The sequence below is a fragment of the Malurus melanocephalus genome, unplaced genomic scaffold, assembly GCF_030028575.1.
Source record: "Malurus melanocephalus ecotype Western Australia unplaced genomic scaffold, MMel_1.1 scaffold_38, whole genome shotgun sequence".
Taxonomy (NCBI): Eukaryota; Metazoa; Chordata; class Aves; order Passeriformes; family Maluridae; genus Malurus; species Malurus melanocephalus.
Genome location: NW_026623270.1, coordinates 2,036,103 through 2,053,432, shown reverse-complemented (window position 1 = coordinate 2,053,432; position 17,330 = coordinate 2,036,103). Strand labels below are relative to the sequence as shown.

At 41.1% G+C, this 17,330-nt stretch overlaps 1 protein-coding gene across 1 annotated transcript in view; it reads left to right on the top strand.

Moving 5' to 3' along the window:
• SLC2A12 (solute carrier family 2 member 12) overlaps positions 1 to 17,330 on the top strand; it is a 31,512-nt gene that overhangs the window by 3,402 nt on the left and 10,780 nt on the right. Inside the window, exon 2 of the mRNA XM_057364406.1 lies at positions 4,539 to 5,855. Coding sequence (XP_057220389.1) covers positions 4,539 to 5,855 — 1,317 coding nt within the window. The remainder of the gene's footprint in view (positions 1 to 4,538; positions 5,856 to 17,330) is intronic.

The following is a 17,330-nucleotide window of genomic DNA, read 5'->3' as shown; positions in this document are numbered from 1 at the left end:
GGCTGTACACTACCATGTGTTTTGGTGGCATCTCATAAAAAAAAGAGAAGTATATATATATATATATATATATATATATATATATATATATATATGTTTATAAAGAAGCTTTTTGTTAAAAAGAGGGAATGCCTAAGGACTGCCAGCAGCATCATTAAAAGTGACACTTGAAAGGATTGTGAGTACAACTACTGCAACATGCTTTATCTGGAAATGTTAAAGCAAAACATATGCTGAAGTCAGAGGGAATTTTGCCTAGAGGAAGGCCATGAAGGGAAACTGAGCAGAGATTTCAAGGTTTAACTCAGCAGGCATTTGTGAGTAGGCAAGTTTCGGGTACACCAGTTAAAACAAAACCTCGTGGTGATATAACAATGTTTCTCAGTGGCATAGTGCCTGTGAGGGAAAAGTGACACCGAGTTAACTGCTGACTTTGCTGCTGCTAATGCCGAAGGAACAATGTACCTCCCTCTGTATCACATCAGGATCTGCTTTTCATTCGGGGGTGCTTTAGTTACAGCCCTCCACTATTTCTGTACATCTGTGGGCATGTGTCACTGGACACATGAAGGATACCAGCTGACCCAGAAAAAAACTAAAGAAACATGAGGATATTGGTGAAGTTGCTCCACTKGGAGAAGCCAGAAATATATGGGTTTGAATACTTCCCTACCAATTCCCAGGTGTACAAGCTCCACATCCAGCTTGTACAGCCTCTCAGACTAAAAATGAATAACCACCTCAGTTGCTCTGATCTGAGGACCACAGGCTGATGTGAGCRCAGTCTGGATTGTAAAGAGTAGTGCTGATGGAGGACTCTTATCAAGATATTTGACTTCATAATCTCAGAAACTGAAACCATGCAAAAATGGCACTCCAGCATTTTAAGATTTAAAAGCTCTGCAGGACATGGACTTCAAAGTATCAGTAGGGTACCCTGTCCATGTTGCTGTGTTTCTGCTGGAGAGCCTTAAAATTGGTTTTTGCCCCTCTGTTACTTAATGTTTTTTTCTTTTTTTCTTGGAAGAAAATAGTAACAGATTATTTGTGGGTGATAAAGGTGATGGGTGATTAATAAATGGGATATGTCWCCGGCTGAATGGAATTTGGATGCCTTGGCTTGCTGACTACAAGTGAATGTTCTGTCTGGGGTTCCTCTCTGCTAACTTTAGACATCTGCATCTGASCAAGCCGCACAGTTTCCTTTTATAGGCAGTGGAGAGAAATAGGCATCCAACCTAATGCAGACCTCTGAAAGTGCTTATTTTTCTCAAGTGGTTACMAGAGAAATCTAGAGATGACATACATCAGGTATGTCAGTTAGGTAAGCTGAACCCATCCTATGGATTTTAATACAGACAAATGTAAAGTGATTTGCATTCCTCATTAGGGTGCAATGAGGCAGGCCATATTTAAGGACAAGGCAGTGCCTTGGAAAGAATCCAATCAGAAAAGAAGTTGGTTTTCCTGGAGGATAATGAGAAGATGAGCTCCTATACATGTCTGTGAGAATCCTTAGACAAGTAGAGAGGGAAAGTCCATGAGGACTGTAATAATTGTTTGAAGTTTCTATCTGGCACTGTGCAATCACTGCAGGAACACTGAGTCCAGATCACAATTTACTGAAGAAGGTGATTGTCTGGTTAAAATTCAAAGAACAGGGCTTTGAATACCTAAGGGATTAGTAAACTTGTAAACCCTCACAGGGTAAGTAGCTAATAAGGAGATGTCTGTGAGATGATTCAGTGACAGGCTATGAGTTTATACTTAGTGAACAGAGCTAAGTATGGGGAAATGGAGAATGGGATCTGATGCTGGAAGTTRAAATTGCTGAAATTAAATCTAGAAATAATTTATAGATAATGTCCAGTGAAAGCAATTTACCATTGGGATCATTTATGACTTAAAGTCATTGGTTTTCAATCACTAGCAATTTYTAAATCAAAGCGGAAAGCTTTAAATTGCCCAGTTCATATAAAATGTAATTGAAGAATGTCTGAAGGATTATGTTGTGCTGTTTGTGAGGATMAGAACTCACACTCTAGTGTTTCTAGTATCTAGAACTCTCTACTCCATAAAATAAAAATTGAGATAAAATCTAAGGTTAAATGTGCGTGGCTCAGTGAAATAAAATACAGAGATATTCAAGAAATCACAAACACCAGCCCTGAACAATAGTTTGGGCAGAGCACTGTGATCAAATTAGCAGTTAAGTTTCTGCTCATTCCCTCAGCACAACATTATGTGGTTACCAGCCCAGATTTCCAGCCAGGATTCATGGGAAAGGTATATTCACCAGATCTAATAATATATAGCAAGCAGGCAAGTCAAGAAGAATAAGTGGCAAAGGAGAAATTATGGTTTGCAATGATAAAACAAACATTGCATTCGTGCATTGCAGGATGGTGTGCATGCAGCACAAAGCAGCTCAGCTGTAGTCTGCAATACTTCCTCTGAAATGCTTCCAGTGTGTGAAGGAAGCACAGCAGGACCTTGCTCTAACCCATGCACTAACCTGTATTTAAAATAAGTGAAATTATCTCAGATACTGCAGATATAAGGGAAGAAAAAGCTTTGGATATAGTACAGAGATGGACAATAACAATATAAAAAAAGATTGTTCCATCACTGGAGCATTTCACAAATTCGTTTCTGATATTTTCTTCAAAATGTCCCATCTCCATCCCAATGAATCTAACACCTGCCCCCACCTTCTTAAAGACTTTTCAAAGTAATCCCATTCCCCTGTCTCCTTATGGCCCATCATGACAAAACCATGTGTTTGTCTTCTATCTCTTATCTCTCTCTGGTTTGCCAGCCACACCAGCTCAGTGGCTGAATGAGTTGAGGTGCATTTGGTGCACTCAGTAAATCAGGGCTGCTGATGTTTTGCCTCTGCTTGGCTGAAAGTTAGGAGAGCTAATAGGTGATACTTATCTTAATAGACTTAATGGGCTTACACATCTCCCCTGAGCCTGGAGGCATTGGTTATACTCACAGTTATATTGTGCAACCCTCCAAAATAACCATCTGCCTGTGGGGTGGCTGCAGGGTGGGATGGTGGGATTGTTTGCTTCTGAGAATTGTTAGGAGAACGCAAGGTGGTTTGGGTTGCAAATGTGCCAGGGATCATGCCAGCAATTTAGTAGGGTATGTGGCTGCCTGCCAGGGTCTGGGCCTGGGCTCTGGCACTGTTTACTTTAGTAGTGCASATGTACAGTTACGGCTGCTCTCCTTCTCTCTGTTCAAGATTTGAATTTGAAATGTAATATCCTCTGTCAAATGGGACTGATCCTCACCAATGTGCTCAAAAGTTATTGGCAAGGAAYTCCAGGCAGTCAGCATGATCAAAGGGCCTTAACACCTTAGAAAAATGAGCTAAAATAAACAAACGTTGTGTGTCATTTCCAATTAGAACATATACCACTCATTCCAGARGAATTAACTAAATACTGGCTCTGCTATGCTGCAAAAGCTACCTCTCCTCCAACACATCCCATATCTCTAACTGGATAATCAGAAGTCGATTTACTCTTTTCCTAGTTGTGTGGAAGCCAACATCATGATGAGAGGAAAATCATGCCGAGAGAAAGAGCAGACCAACAATAACAARCTGATATATTCCTCAAGGTTTAGGGTGCAAAAGGCTTCACAGTTAGTAGAATATGATCAGTCAAATCTATCTTGTAACAATAAACAATGAATTACAATTGTATAAAATGAGTTTCTTTTAAAGTGGACTTTCAAAGGCATATAATCTGCATTGTTTTCATCAWCTGTTTCTTGTTCTTGACATTATGGCTGTCAAAAACTATGCAAAATATTTGATCAAGATATTCCAAAGAATCTGAGCTTAGACATGAAAGAAGCCCAAAAGTTTATGAGTGTTTGTCTCAAAGATCAGTTCCCCTAGGATATCCCAGATATCTGCGTCAACCTAGTGCTCACTGGATAAGTCTCCATTTGGCAAAAGTAAAACACTGGTACCAGCAGCCTTCATGGCATCCTTGGGTGCCAACAAAGGAAGTAATAAGTCGTGAGGGAAGGCTTGTTACTTATTCAAGTCAAGGTTGAAGCAACTTGGCTAAAAAAATTTTGCTTTCCTTGCTCATGGTACTCTAGTTGGGTGGATGAGACTTCTTCCATTTAGGAAAAACACTGAAAAATCTCAAGGCAAAAATTTCTTTTTTACCAAATGTTCTAATATCAATGTTGTTTTTTGCAATGATATTCTGAAGCAGAAGGTTTCATGATTTAGGACCTGATCAAAACCTTATGGACTTCTGATCAGGAAGATAAGGGACACAAAAGCATTAAAACTAAAGAGGATTTTATATTCATTACTTTTTTTTTTTCCTTTTCAGAAATAGCTCTTTATATCACCACTGCTGTTGGGTGTGTATTGTACCCAACTGCTTTACCTAAAGGTTACAGAGAGATTTTTTAAAAACTGGTATATCAAATAAAATTATTATTAATTGCCAGAATGTTGCAGAAATGTCTCTTTCAAGTTTTTGTGTTTTATTCTCTTATTTCAGGTTGTGGAACATTCACCTTTCTATCTTCTGCCATTGCTGCTGTAAGTGGACTTCTGATGGGTTATGAGTTGGGCCTTATCTCCGGAGCTCTTCTTCAGATGAGCAGCATTTTAGCACTCTCTTGCAAAGAGCAGGAAGTCGTTGTAAGTTCCCTGCTTTTTGGGGCCTTGTTTGCATCYCTTACTGGTGGATTTCTTATAGACCGATTTGGAAGGAGACTGTCTATTATYATTGCATCTTCTTTACTTGTGGTGGGGAGTCTGATTGTACTGCCCTATGAATCATATGAGATACTCATTGTGGGGCGGGTTGCCATAGGTGTTTCCATATCATTATCATCAATTGCGACGTGTGTGTACATCGCTGAGATTGCCCCACAGCACAGAAGAGGCCTCCTTGTATCACTGAATGAACTCATGATTGTGATAGGCATTCTCGTTGCCTATATTTCAAATTATGCCTTTGCCAGCGTATCTCATGGCTGGAAGTACATGTTTGGCCTCGTGATTCCATTAGGTGCTTTGCAAGCTCTCGCCATGTATTTCCTTCCACCAAGCCCTCAGTTTCTAGTCATGAAAGATAACGATGAAGCAGCAAGAAAAGTGCTGGAGAGGCTACGRGAAACGTCAGATGCTACTAAAGAGCTCACTGTGATTAAGTCTTCCCTGAAAGATGAGCATCAGTATAGTTTCTTGGACCTGTTCCGTTCAAAAAACAACATGAGGGCCCGAGTGCTGGTAGGACTCACTCTAGTCTTCTTTGTGCAAACAACTGGGCAACCCAACATTTTATTTTATGCATCGACTGTTTTGAAGTCAGTTGGGTTCCAGAGTAATGAAGCTGCCAGCTTGGCTTCTACTGGAGTTGGAGTGGTTAAAGTGGTCAGCACAGTCCCAGCCACGTTTTTTGTGGATCAAGTTGGAAGTAAAACTTTTCTGTGTATTGGTTCTTCCATTATGGCAGTATCCTTGGTCACTATGGGCTTAGTGACCCRTAACATACATGTGAATTTCACCAAGGTCTGCAGAAGTCAATCTCCAGAGGATTTCTTTCTCCAGAGACCAGGAAATTTCACTGTCACCAATGGAAGTTTCAAGGACCTCTTTGTTAGCATTGCTTCAACAGAAAGATTGTCATTTGATGTACAAAGCCCAGATGTTGCCAGGACAGGACAACTGAACAGGACTGCCCTGGCAGGAGGCAAAAGCACAGCAGGATCTCACATGGAAAGTGGGGAGGTTCCTGTTGTCCTGAAATGGCTCTCACTGGCCAGCCTGCTTGTCTATGTTGCTGCATTTTCCATAGGTCTTGGACCAAGTAAGTGTTTCATTTTTCTAACTGTTTGTAATGATTTGCTTACATTATTAAGTATGTATGGTGTATGATGGCATGCCCAGCTTGGCATTGRCAGTTCCTAAGCTGGGCAAAGCAGTGTCTTCTGCCAGTATGCACTGGGATTGTGACAGACCATCCTGGTAGGCATGGCATGTGCTTTTTAGGAAGAGATCCTGCCCATTAAGGTCAGTGACCCAATTTCMCTTCCATTCAATGTAATTAATTGGTCCCTCATCAGTCAAGTTAAGAACTGCTGTTAGCTTTGTAGAGCAAAGTTATGGAGCTTGTAGCTATCTTTCCTCTTTCTGGTCTATTGTGTCCTTACATTGGGAAGGTTAAGATGTGGGCATTTGCTGCTGCTAACTCATAAACCCAGGATAACAATAAGCTCTGGACCTCTGTATGACACCATCAAACCCATGAAGCACCAAGCCGTCTGAGTCCCGCTGAGGATGTGTTCCTCTGATTGTAATAGTCTTCAGACACAGAAAACACATTCAAGATATAATGTGTGCTCACAATTTGTGAGCAAGCTGTAGTAACATTGCCACTATTTGGGTTGAACAACACAAGTGAAAGGATACAAAGGACTGCCACAGCCGATGCTGTCCTGCTGTAGCTGCCATCATACTTGCACTGCTCYCACTCTCTCCAGAGGAGAGCATGTCAGTCATTCCAAGGGACTAGAAATCAAATCTCTCTGTTTTGTTTTGTTTTGTTTCAATTGCATAATGTTGTACTTTTAAGGGGCCGATTTTTTAAGTTGCTCTGCAAAGCCCACATGCACACTCTGTTATTTATTAACAGACTTTATGTGCTTTTGCACCCTGGCTTCAACTTGCCTTGCAAACAAACTGTGCTCTCCTGTACTATTGTGATAAAAAGCTTGCCTCAAGGATACTACCCAATAATTGCACTAACAACAACTCCCCTGCAGTATTTATTTATTTTAAACATTGCTCACCAGGAGAGCAGTGTGAGATAAGCATTCATTGCTAGGGCAGCAAGCTTGACTGTGTTATTWCAGCATTATTCCTTCCCTTGAAGATTGTCTGGGGGCTGGATTCTGCTTTCTATGATATAGGCTCAAACCAGGGATGAAACCCTGAAAAGAAAATGTTACTTCAGCTTTTATTTGGGTATTTCAAACACATATTTCATGACCCTTAGACTGGGGTCACGTATTCAGTCTTGGCCTCCTGCTGAAATCTACTTTCCTGGTGACCTGGCTGTAAATGGGTTCTTAGTCATTTGAGTTGGCCTAATACACAGTTAATGAGAACAACATCTATTTTCTTGAGGGCTACAAAAACTGATATGTTTGCCAGGCTGATCCGAGAAGTCTCTGAGGCCAGTGCTTTTTTTTGAMCTCTTTCCTGACTTGGGAGCTCAAAAGCTTTCAAACAGAAAATGGGAAAGAACAGGCACCCTCTCAGCTCCATCATGGAGAAATCCRTATAAAACCACTGTGAGGTAATTTATACTGACAGGTGCGTTTGCCTAGCAAGTGAAGGCCGGGTCTAGGAGAGATACAGGTATTTCAAATTGCAGCTAAGTACTTTCAAGACATTTTCCTGCCTTTGAAAGCACACAATTTAGATAAAATTTACAGCATATAGAAAATGTAAGGGTTGGAGAACCAAGAGATTGTTGGAATCTGCAAAGGGTATATTGTGCTTAAATAGTCTGGATTGGCATGCAAGGTTATAATTTGCATCTCACACACAGACTACAACATCTGCTTGGAGCCCAAATCCCTGAATGTATTTTCAAAGCCTAGCTTTCTTACCCCCAGTGAACCTTTCTTAGTGTAAAGATCCCTCTGCTTCTGTAAAGTAAACAGTTCTAACATGTTTATGTTATTCAGCTCTAAATGTGGTCTGTGGTCTGGACCAGACTGTTCTCTATTGTCTGCTCAGCAATGGGAAGGAGGCATCGAGGCTGCACTTGCTGGTTTCTGTGTCCAGGAAATGCCTGGAGCACCTGGGGACAGAAGCCCTGTAACCCCTGCACCACTGTATTTCCAATGGAAAAGGCTCCTGCTCCATGCAATGGCTGGCTAAAGTGAAGGTGGGGTTGGGGATCCCTCTCTTTATAGATCAAATCAGCATCCTTCAGACAAAGAGTAGAGAAGATCTTGGTCTTCTCCTTCCATACCATTAGGACATTTCTGGAATAAATTCACCCACTTTGAGTCCACGCTGCATTATGTTCTTTCGGGATAAAGGAGACTCTATGAAGCACCATTAGGAAATGACACACTCTTCACAGGACAGATCACACAATCCAAGTTGTATCATCTTCCTTTTAATTACTTTGTACCTTTTTTTTTTTTTACCCTTTTTCTTTTTTTTTTTTTTTTTTTTTTTTTTTTTTTTTCCTTTTTTTTTTTTTTTTTTTTTTAATTTTTAATTCTGGTCAAAGAGACCGTTGGGTCTAGATTAGCATTTATAAATGTATTTTTACATGATTTTTCTTTTGTTGTCAAATTACATAAAGTAGATTGATTTTTTTTTTTTTAATGAACTAAACATACACTAAATATATTTATTGCCTTTTTTCAAAGAACCCTGGCAGCCCAGTGATGAGCACTCAAAAMTAGACAGCGAGAGATAAAAGTCGTTTTTGCATTACAAAAGAATTCTCAGACTGGCAAGCATCTGCTTAGTCAATTTTTTTGATTCTGGAGTGCTCTGTATTTATATCATCAGCCCTACACAAGATAAAAGGGGTGTTTCTGCTGCTCTGTTTCAGTTTAATTACTTTAGATGAACTGCGATTCAAMTGCTTGTTCACACTCAATTTCACACAATTATGAGGACATTTTATAGATGCAACAAATCAGTGTTGCATCACCCCACAGAGCAGCACATGCCATTTCTCTTGGGGTGTTTGCAGAGGCGTTTCAAGGTGTTCATTAGCCAAGGGGACTTAMGTGACACCCATGTTGGTCTGGGGTTATCTTTTTCTGTGTGTCAGAAAGGTCAAACAAGGATCAGCTGTTCTCACCAGGGAACGATGCCTACAGAGCCCTGAGGAAACCACTCCATGGCTGCCATGTGAAGGGTGAGGAGTGTGAGAGGGGCTCCTCACTCTTTGCAGCACCTGTTTGTTTGCGAAGGGAAGCAATGGAACCTGCTCCATGTGGACAGGGGAGGGACAGGAGAAATCTGAGCCTGGCAGAAGTGCTGCTATGCTTTTCACAGGGATCAGTGAGTGCAGGCTAAGGAGATGAGTGTGGTGTGGAGGAAGATCACCAATTCATCACCCAAGGTGAAATGTGATCCCTCAGTGAGTCCCAGAAAATCAATTTAACACAAAGGACACACAGAGGAAATCTAGCCAGGGGCATGACCATTCATGASCACTTACTAAATGACACAGAGTTAACTGAAAGGGGTTCATAGAGCCTCGTCTGCTGAGTGCTCTGTTCAAACCACTTGAGGGACAAAAACAAGAGGTCCTTTCTCATAAAGAGGTGTCAGTTCCTTTACTCCTCTTTGTGTGTGATGGAACATGTTGAGATGCTGGAATGAGGAAAGCCACACTCCTGGACTATGAGACCTATTTTCCAAAACAAGGCTTTAAGTATGGTGTTCCTATGTTTGGAGGGAGCATGTGGAAGAGAGTTGTTTTGGTTAGCAGCTGTAGGGCAGCTCCAGCCTCCCTAAAAYGGTGTGGGTGCCCAGAGCCCTGCTGCTCTCCTCACAGACCTGATGAACAAAATTCAAATGTCAGATTGCACCCATTACCAAAGATCTGTTTTTCTGCCTTGATCACCTCCTTTTGCACTATTTAAGATCAAATGCTAAATATGGACAGCTTCCCTCCATATTTCTTGTGTATCCCCTGAGTGAGACAATCTCACCAGTAAGTAGCTGGAAGAAGCACAGCACCACACACACAAGTGTGCAGGGATGCAATGTGGTCTAGAGGCAATGGTCTTTATCAAGAAGAAATCAGAGCAGCTCCAACAAATCCTAGGCTGAGAAGCAACTAATGTAGACTGAGTCTGGACCCAACAGAGCATCTGTTTTCACAGTCTGAATTTGTTCTTGCAAAGGAAAGGCAAGTGAGCAAAACAGGACTTGGGCAGTACCTCTTTAGACATCTTGTGGGAGAGAAGTTCAATGGAATCCATTAACATGTCAGGGATWTTTTTGGTATGATGATGGAGGGATGTCAAATATATGCACTTGGGCTGCATGTATGGTGCTGGTGCCTTGCACAAGAGCTCTTCCTCTGTAARACTTTTAAACATGATTTTGTATAACTGCATTTAGCAGTTGGCCAAAGCATTTAGCCAGTTGGCCAATGAACTTTGGGATAATCTGCYGGAACAAATCACATCAGCTCTGCTGGCTTCATGGCATTTCATGCTGAGCATGCAGATGAAAATCCACAAAAACCACCTACARGTGGGACTAGAGAGGCAGTTTCATGACATGAATGAATCATCCTCAAAACCTCAAAGCTGTATGAAGTCCAAAGGTACTTTTGTCTCTGCCAACCTGTGAMAAAGATGTTCTGTTACTTCATGTCCTGGAGCAGCTGCCAGCTTTGTGTGRCTCATCAAAGCCAAGGGCTAAACTCTACAGATCTCTTCTGAGAGAGAAGGGGACAAGCTCCTTTTTCAGGTGACACCTCAGAGATGCAGGGATGCCCCAAGCAGTTAGAGGCTTCTTTGAACACAGATTGCTGTGACCACAACACACCCAAGGCACGTCATTGTCTGCAGCTGGAGAACGGTTTCCTGGGTTTCATGGTTTGGCACAAAGAAATGCCACATTTACCTGTCCATGTAGGTACAGACCCCAAAGTATATTTTCAACATACTTATGGTCAACAKATTAAGTGCATAACCAGGTCTTGGAAGAGGGTTTAAGCGCTTGCTGGAAACCCTGATTTTCCACATYGCTGTTGCAGTCAGATTGAAGCATAGCTCCCATGAGTGGGTGTTTGTMGGGTTGGCAGTACTTTGGTATTGTTAAAAACCTGCTTACGAGTGGAATTAAATATCCATGGGAAGCCTTCTCAGACTGGGGTATTATGCCCTCTGTGGCCATCTGCTAGTCTCAGCCATCAGGTGACTATTTCTGATTAGAAAACTGGAAAAAAATTACATGCTCGTCACTCCGCTCACAGCAATCTTTCCTCTTAGCTTCTGAAGTGAGTATGTGCCCTACAAAAAGGAGATCTGCTGGCTGTGGGAGCAACACCTCCAGAGTGTGTCTGGGCCTGTAAGGTTGTCTTGGTTTGAAAGGAGGTCCAGACCCACAGTGGATGCAAAGCATGCCTGCAGACCATGTATAAGTGGAAGACGAGCACACGAGGATCCACAAAATGGGGGGGCAGTTTTGGAGACAGTGCTGCCCTCCATGGCATGTCTCTTATGGACTCAGCCACTGACTCAGAGCCACTTCAGACTAAAGCTCCTCCTGCATTTGGGGACCCCTAACAYCTCCCTTCTCTCCTTGTGTGGATGCAGAGGCACTCAGAGCAGGCAGATTCAAAGCTGTTGSAGCAGGCACCAGAGGGGATATACACAGGGGCTTGGGTCACTCCAATCAATTCCTTTATCCTAGGGCAGGAAAGGGTGGCAGGATGCCAGRCCTGCCTTCTGTGTTTTACAAATTTCACACTGGTTAAATTCCTCCCACATGAAAGACCCAGGATTGTGGCTCTGTGTCCCCAAGCCTGGGATTCCTCAGGAAAGAGCAGGAGCTGTGCTCTCCACCAAGTCCTCCTGTGATGCACACCTCACTGCTGTGGGAGCTCTCTGTGTGGGCTGTCAGCCCTGACAGGAACAAAACCCATGCAGGGAAGTTGCTAAAGGCAAGACCCTAGTAGGGGGCACACCTTCAGAGCAAAGTTTTACTGATGAAAGAGTGGTTTAGGATGACAGATGGCCATTTCTAGTTTAAACCTGGGCAGATTTGGCATACTGAGTATATCTGAGTTAAATTTGTATCAGCTTGAATGAATACTTTAAAACTGAGATAATTTGTACCTAAAATGGAACAGATGTTTCAACATGTTTGGGAATCCAACTGATGTAGGAGCCAGATTCCTCAGAGTATCAACAAAGGGCAATATTTTCCCCACCAAGCGGGGGCTTTCAGACCTTTGCTCTCTAACTCAGTTAGAGMATGGTGTGAATTAAACCAAGGTTGCAGGTTCAACCCCTGTTCAATCCCCATATGGGCCACTCACTTAAGAGCTGGACTMGATGATCCTTGTGGGTCTCTTCCAACTCAGAATATTCTGTGAAATCTGTGACCTTTCCTTTGGCACAACACTCCCTTCCTGATTGGCTGTTAAGGGACTTTAGGGTGACCAGGAAACTATATTAGACTGTGTGATGGCATTCCACACATTGTGTCCTTCAACTTTTGGTAAGCCCTGAAGTGCACTAGATGATCATGGTATGTCCCTTTGTACTATTCTATTCTATTCTATTCTATTCTATTCTATTCTATTCTATTCTATTCTATTCTATTCTATTCTATTCTATTCTATTCTATTCTATTCTATTNATTCTATTCTATTCTATTCTATTCTATTCTATTCTATTCTATTCTATTCTATTCTATTCTATTCTATTCTATTCTATTCTATTCTATTCTATTCTGTTCTCCATGTAAAAACCCACTTGTTTTCTCTGTCTTATTGTGAGCTGTTGGAGTTATTTAAATGCTGCTTTAAACCCATGTTGGGGAAAGTGGGGAAAAAGGAAGAAGGATCAAGCAAGAAAGATCAAAGAGAATGGAAGAAAGCTGAAGGGTTCACAAGAAAAGCGAAATCCATAGAGGGGAAGAAGGAAGTAAGTCCATCTTCAATCCATCACTGTCTTTCTAATGCAATCTTATGTTGTTTGTGGTGGTCTCTCTCTAAGTTTTTCACTGAATTAAACAAGCCACCCAGAGCTTGAACACTGCCCTAAAGCCCAGAGAATTATACTGGAGATAAATTTAGTCCCTTTGGCTTTGTTCCTGTGACTGTTAGATTAATTGGCTACCTCAKTTAAGGCATGATTCATTAGCACAGTTAAATGCTGATCTTTTTGTGTGTCTTTCACCTGAGTCACTAAATACATTTGTAGCAAAACCCMGAACAGCTGGTTTGACATATGACACTGAACAGCCCAGGGACTTGATCTGAGGTCGTATCTCTTGCCATCCTGACAATCCAGATGGCATAGGATGCTTTTTCTCTGCCTCTTAATGCTCTTGGGCTTAATCTTGGCCACCAAATGCTCAACCTGAAACTGAAAAATCTTGTGAATGAGAACCATYACTGTGGAAATTCTGAACCCTCCATGGATTGAACTGGCTGTTCCTGTGTTTTGAAATATTGTAAGCTTAATGGTTTTGCACTTCTTGGAAAACACTGGTAAAAAAAAAAGGATATCTAGAATTCACATCAATATCTTTGACATTAAAGCAACATTTCAGGCTTTTACAAGGCGTGTGGTTATTGTATTAATTTATAGTGCCCATGAATCTGATGATAACAGACATTCCTATTCAACATTGCCTTGCATGACATTCGTTTGCAATATTTTATTTTTGAGTTTCTACATTTTTCAGAGCAACTGAGGCCTGACCTTAAAATTCACAGAAATGAGCAACATCARTTTTATGGGTTTTTGTGGTTTACTCTGGAAAATGGGATAGTGCTGGGGACTAAATGAAGTATTCAAAACCAATCAAGTGCTTAAATGCTATGCTGGAATTTAATCAAGATAATAAACCTTGGAAATGTGCATGTTTCACTGAGACACAGTACAGAAAGTCCCATTTCAGATAATCAAAAATTATCTTGGATTCTTTGTTTTATGACAAGATTCCTAGCACTGTTTATTTGTATGGAATCATCTTTCAATGCATGCATCCATGTGGTTTGAATAGGACACTCCAAGTACTTATCCAGTTCATCATTGCTGTGCTATTCAAATGCTGCCTCACATGGCCTTTATTTCCCCCTGTGTTTGTAGTACCAAGCTGCAATGGAAAGACAAGGCATACCAAAATGAGAAACAAAGCAAGGGCTGCAAATTGCCCACTTGTCCCTATTTCCTTGCCCCAGATAAAGCTTTATCTGAAGCCTCTTGTTAACACAAGAGCTATCCCAGGAATAGGTTTGTTTTTTCAAAGGCTGATTGGTAGCAGTGAAGTGAGAGCTWATTTAAGATGTTTTTGGATAGGTGAMTGTTAATTATAGGATTTCAAWTTGCAGAAGGTGATTTATAAAATAYCAGKTGAATAGGTTTGTCTTATCTCATTTGACAAAACCTACAAATTYGGGGGGATTTTTTATGTGTCAAAAAGCTCATAAGAAAGAAAAATTGWTTTTGCAATAAAGAGACATGGGAATATCAGTGGAAGCTTCTTAATGATTTTATTATATATTATATTTCAACCCCAAGACTGAATTTAAACTGTATACTGAAGTGCATACCTGAAATCAGGGGCATGATTTTCTCTGACATCTGTGTTCCTGTTCATAATTTTAAATATATTAATGAGGGAAAGTCTTGGTGGATCAGATCAAAGGCTTTGCTTCTAACAGACAGAACCCTTGGTACTGTGGACAACGGGAGGGACAACACTGTGCCCCAGCCACTCTTCCTGTGTCTCTGCAGTGACGGTGGCTCAATCTGCTGTTGCTGAGGATGCAATTTGGCCCTCCAAGGACTACMTAGAAAAGGCAGGTGACTGCCTGTCATAATATGCTCTACTCAAACAGGGATTTGAGTCAGTATTCTGAGCCTGGTGCTCTGGGTAATGTAAATATCTCTTTACTGATAGTTCTGTTAATAAACCCATTGACACAAAGGTACYGCTAAAGAAGAATAGAGCCTGCACTTAAAATCATGCACAACTTTAAAGTTTGCCTCATATTAATTAGAGGCCACTGATCAAAATGAAGCATTTTACCTCCAGACTCACTTCATAAAACGCCCCCAGAGAATTAATATTGCTGTGATTCCAACCAGTCATTGGGCTTAACCATCCTCTTTTGTTCCACAGTGACATTATGTTCTGTAAAGTAGTACACTGTCAAGTGAGCCTCACGCATCCTCTCAGAAGCTTTGGCATGGTAGTCAAGGCTGCTTATCATTTGTCAAATTTGTCCTTCTTACTTTATAGGTCAAATTTAAACATTTAAGCATTCAGTAAATAATAGCGTTATTTGATAATCACATGAAAGACAATGAAAGATTTTATACTTGTTTCCTTAACCATGTTCTAGGAGACAAGAACATTGTGACACTGAAATCTGTGAGAAAGTTTGCAGGTCATCTGTCAAGCTTCCTAAAACCRAGTTTCCTTCAGGAAAGGAGGCTGGGGAGGAGTTCTTTAGAGGCAAGCAGRTCTTGGGCCAGCTTTGTGCAAAAACTAAAACTGTCAGGAGGACTTCAAGTGCAAAGTCAGTATTTTATTTCACTGGTAAATTTCATGAAACTAAAATATGTATAAAGTATGAGAAAATAGTTATGCGGAAAAGGTGAAAGTGTAATCAGTCACAAAACTTACTGGCACTGCTGAGGATGGTGAGGCTGGCAGCCAAGGTGCAGAGAACACGGTAAGTCAGTGCATGAAGTCAGGAGACTCTTCCTCCCGTGGCATCTGAGTTTCTGTGCCACACTGAGCTCTGGGAGGAAAGCCAGGAATATTTTCTCAAAGCAAAAGGGCACTCAGGAGGGTGCCCAGCTTCTGCTGCCTTTGAAAATCGACCTTAAGTGCAGAAAACTCTTATGAAAGAAACAGAACTAAAAGACACTTTGTGGTGGTTGAACCCAGAGCCTTCACACCTTCCTCCTCACTGCCTTCCTCCAGCCACAACCAAAGCAAAGCATGAGCAGCAGTTTCCACTGAGGCACTTAAAAAAAACCTGGATCACCACAGCCTTCTCACTAAATAAGTCACTGTTGTAAAAATTTGTTTATCCTTTCTACTGGGAGTTTTGTGAGGCGTGTGCACAAATAAACCTCTGTTCTTCAAGAGCAAGGGCTTAAATTGCCCCCAACTGCTGTGTCACAACAGGGTTTTTTTCTCCTGTGCAACCCCTCAAGGACCACCATTAGTCCTTGGATACTGGAAAAACAGGTTCACTTATCCCACCCAACTGGATAATTTCTCCTCTGCATACTTTGTAGAAATGAAATATGTGATAAGCYGAAGTAATTCACGTACAACTTCCTCATGAATTAGGACTTCTGGCTTCTGCAGTCATTCCTCTGCAAATGCCTCAAAGGATTATCCTGGATTCAATATTCTGAACAAATAAACACCTACAAACAGGAATACATATTTCAGATTTTAATTAAAAGGGTTTTTTTGGATGGCAGTATGTGATTTATTATAGTAAGTACATTCTCCATTGAAAGTTTGTTTAAATTTTTCTTTTCTTTCTCTTTTTTTTTTCCTTTCTGCTGTTCAGCATGTTGTTCTGTCTTGATGGGAGAATTTGTGTGTCTACATAACAAAGGATGAGAGAAATGGTGCCTATGATATTCAGTTGCAAACATAATTGTCACCTCACCAGTCAGTTCAAAGCAACTTTTCTTAGGGTGCCTGAGAAGAGGTACAGACTATTACAGTAAGGCTATGATGCATTCTTCTTTTTTAACCCCATCTGGCAACTAAGTACTTCACAGCTGCTTGCTCACTCTTTCCCCTGCTCCTTACACACTAGGGAGGAGAATTGGAAAAAAACAAAAACAAAACAAACAAAAGAAACAACAGATAAACCTCATGGCTTGAGCTAAGGACAGTTTAATAATTGAAAGAAACAAAAAAAAGAGAATAATACTAATTCTGATGATGATGATAATAACAATAATATCAGTAACTGTGATGAAAAGGGGAGTTGCCAAGAGAGGAAAAAACCCCAGGAAACAAGTGATGCACAGTGCAGTTGCTCACCTCCCTCTTTCTGAGGGGCGGACTGTTTCTGAGCAGTGACCAGTGGCTCCTGGCCAACTCTTCCCAGTTTATAATCTGGGCATGATGGTCTCTGATATAGAATATCTCTTTGGCCAGTTCCTCTCAACGGTCCTGGCCGTGCTCCATCCCAGCTTCTTGTGTACCTGCTCGCTGGGAATGGAAAACTGAGCATGGAAAACTGAAGTCYTTGATTTGGGATAAGCACTCCTTACCACTAAAACATCAGTGTGTTACCAACACTCTTCTCATACTAAATTAAAAACACAGCAGTGTACCAATTACTCAGAAGAAAACAGACTCTCTGCCAGCTGAAACCAGGACAATTCTATTGATATATTTGCTACTGAGCACCTTTATGGGGCAAGATGGTCTACAAATCACATTAACTAAGAGTCTTCTATGATTTCTAGATCCTTACATATCTATCACTACTTGCCTAGTATTCCTTCAGATGGAAATCACTGTCTTTAAGGAAGGTAATTTGCAATTATTCTTTTTAGATGAA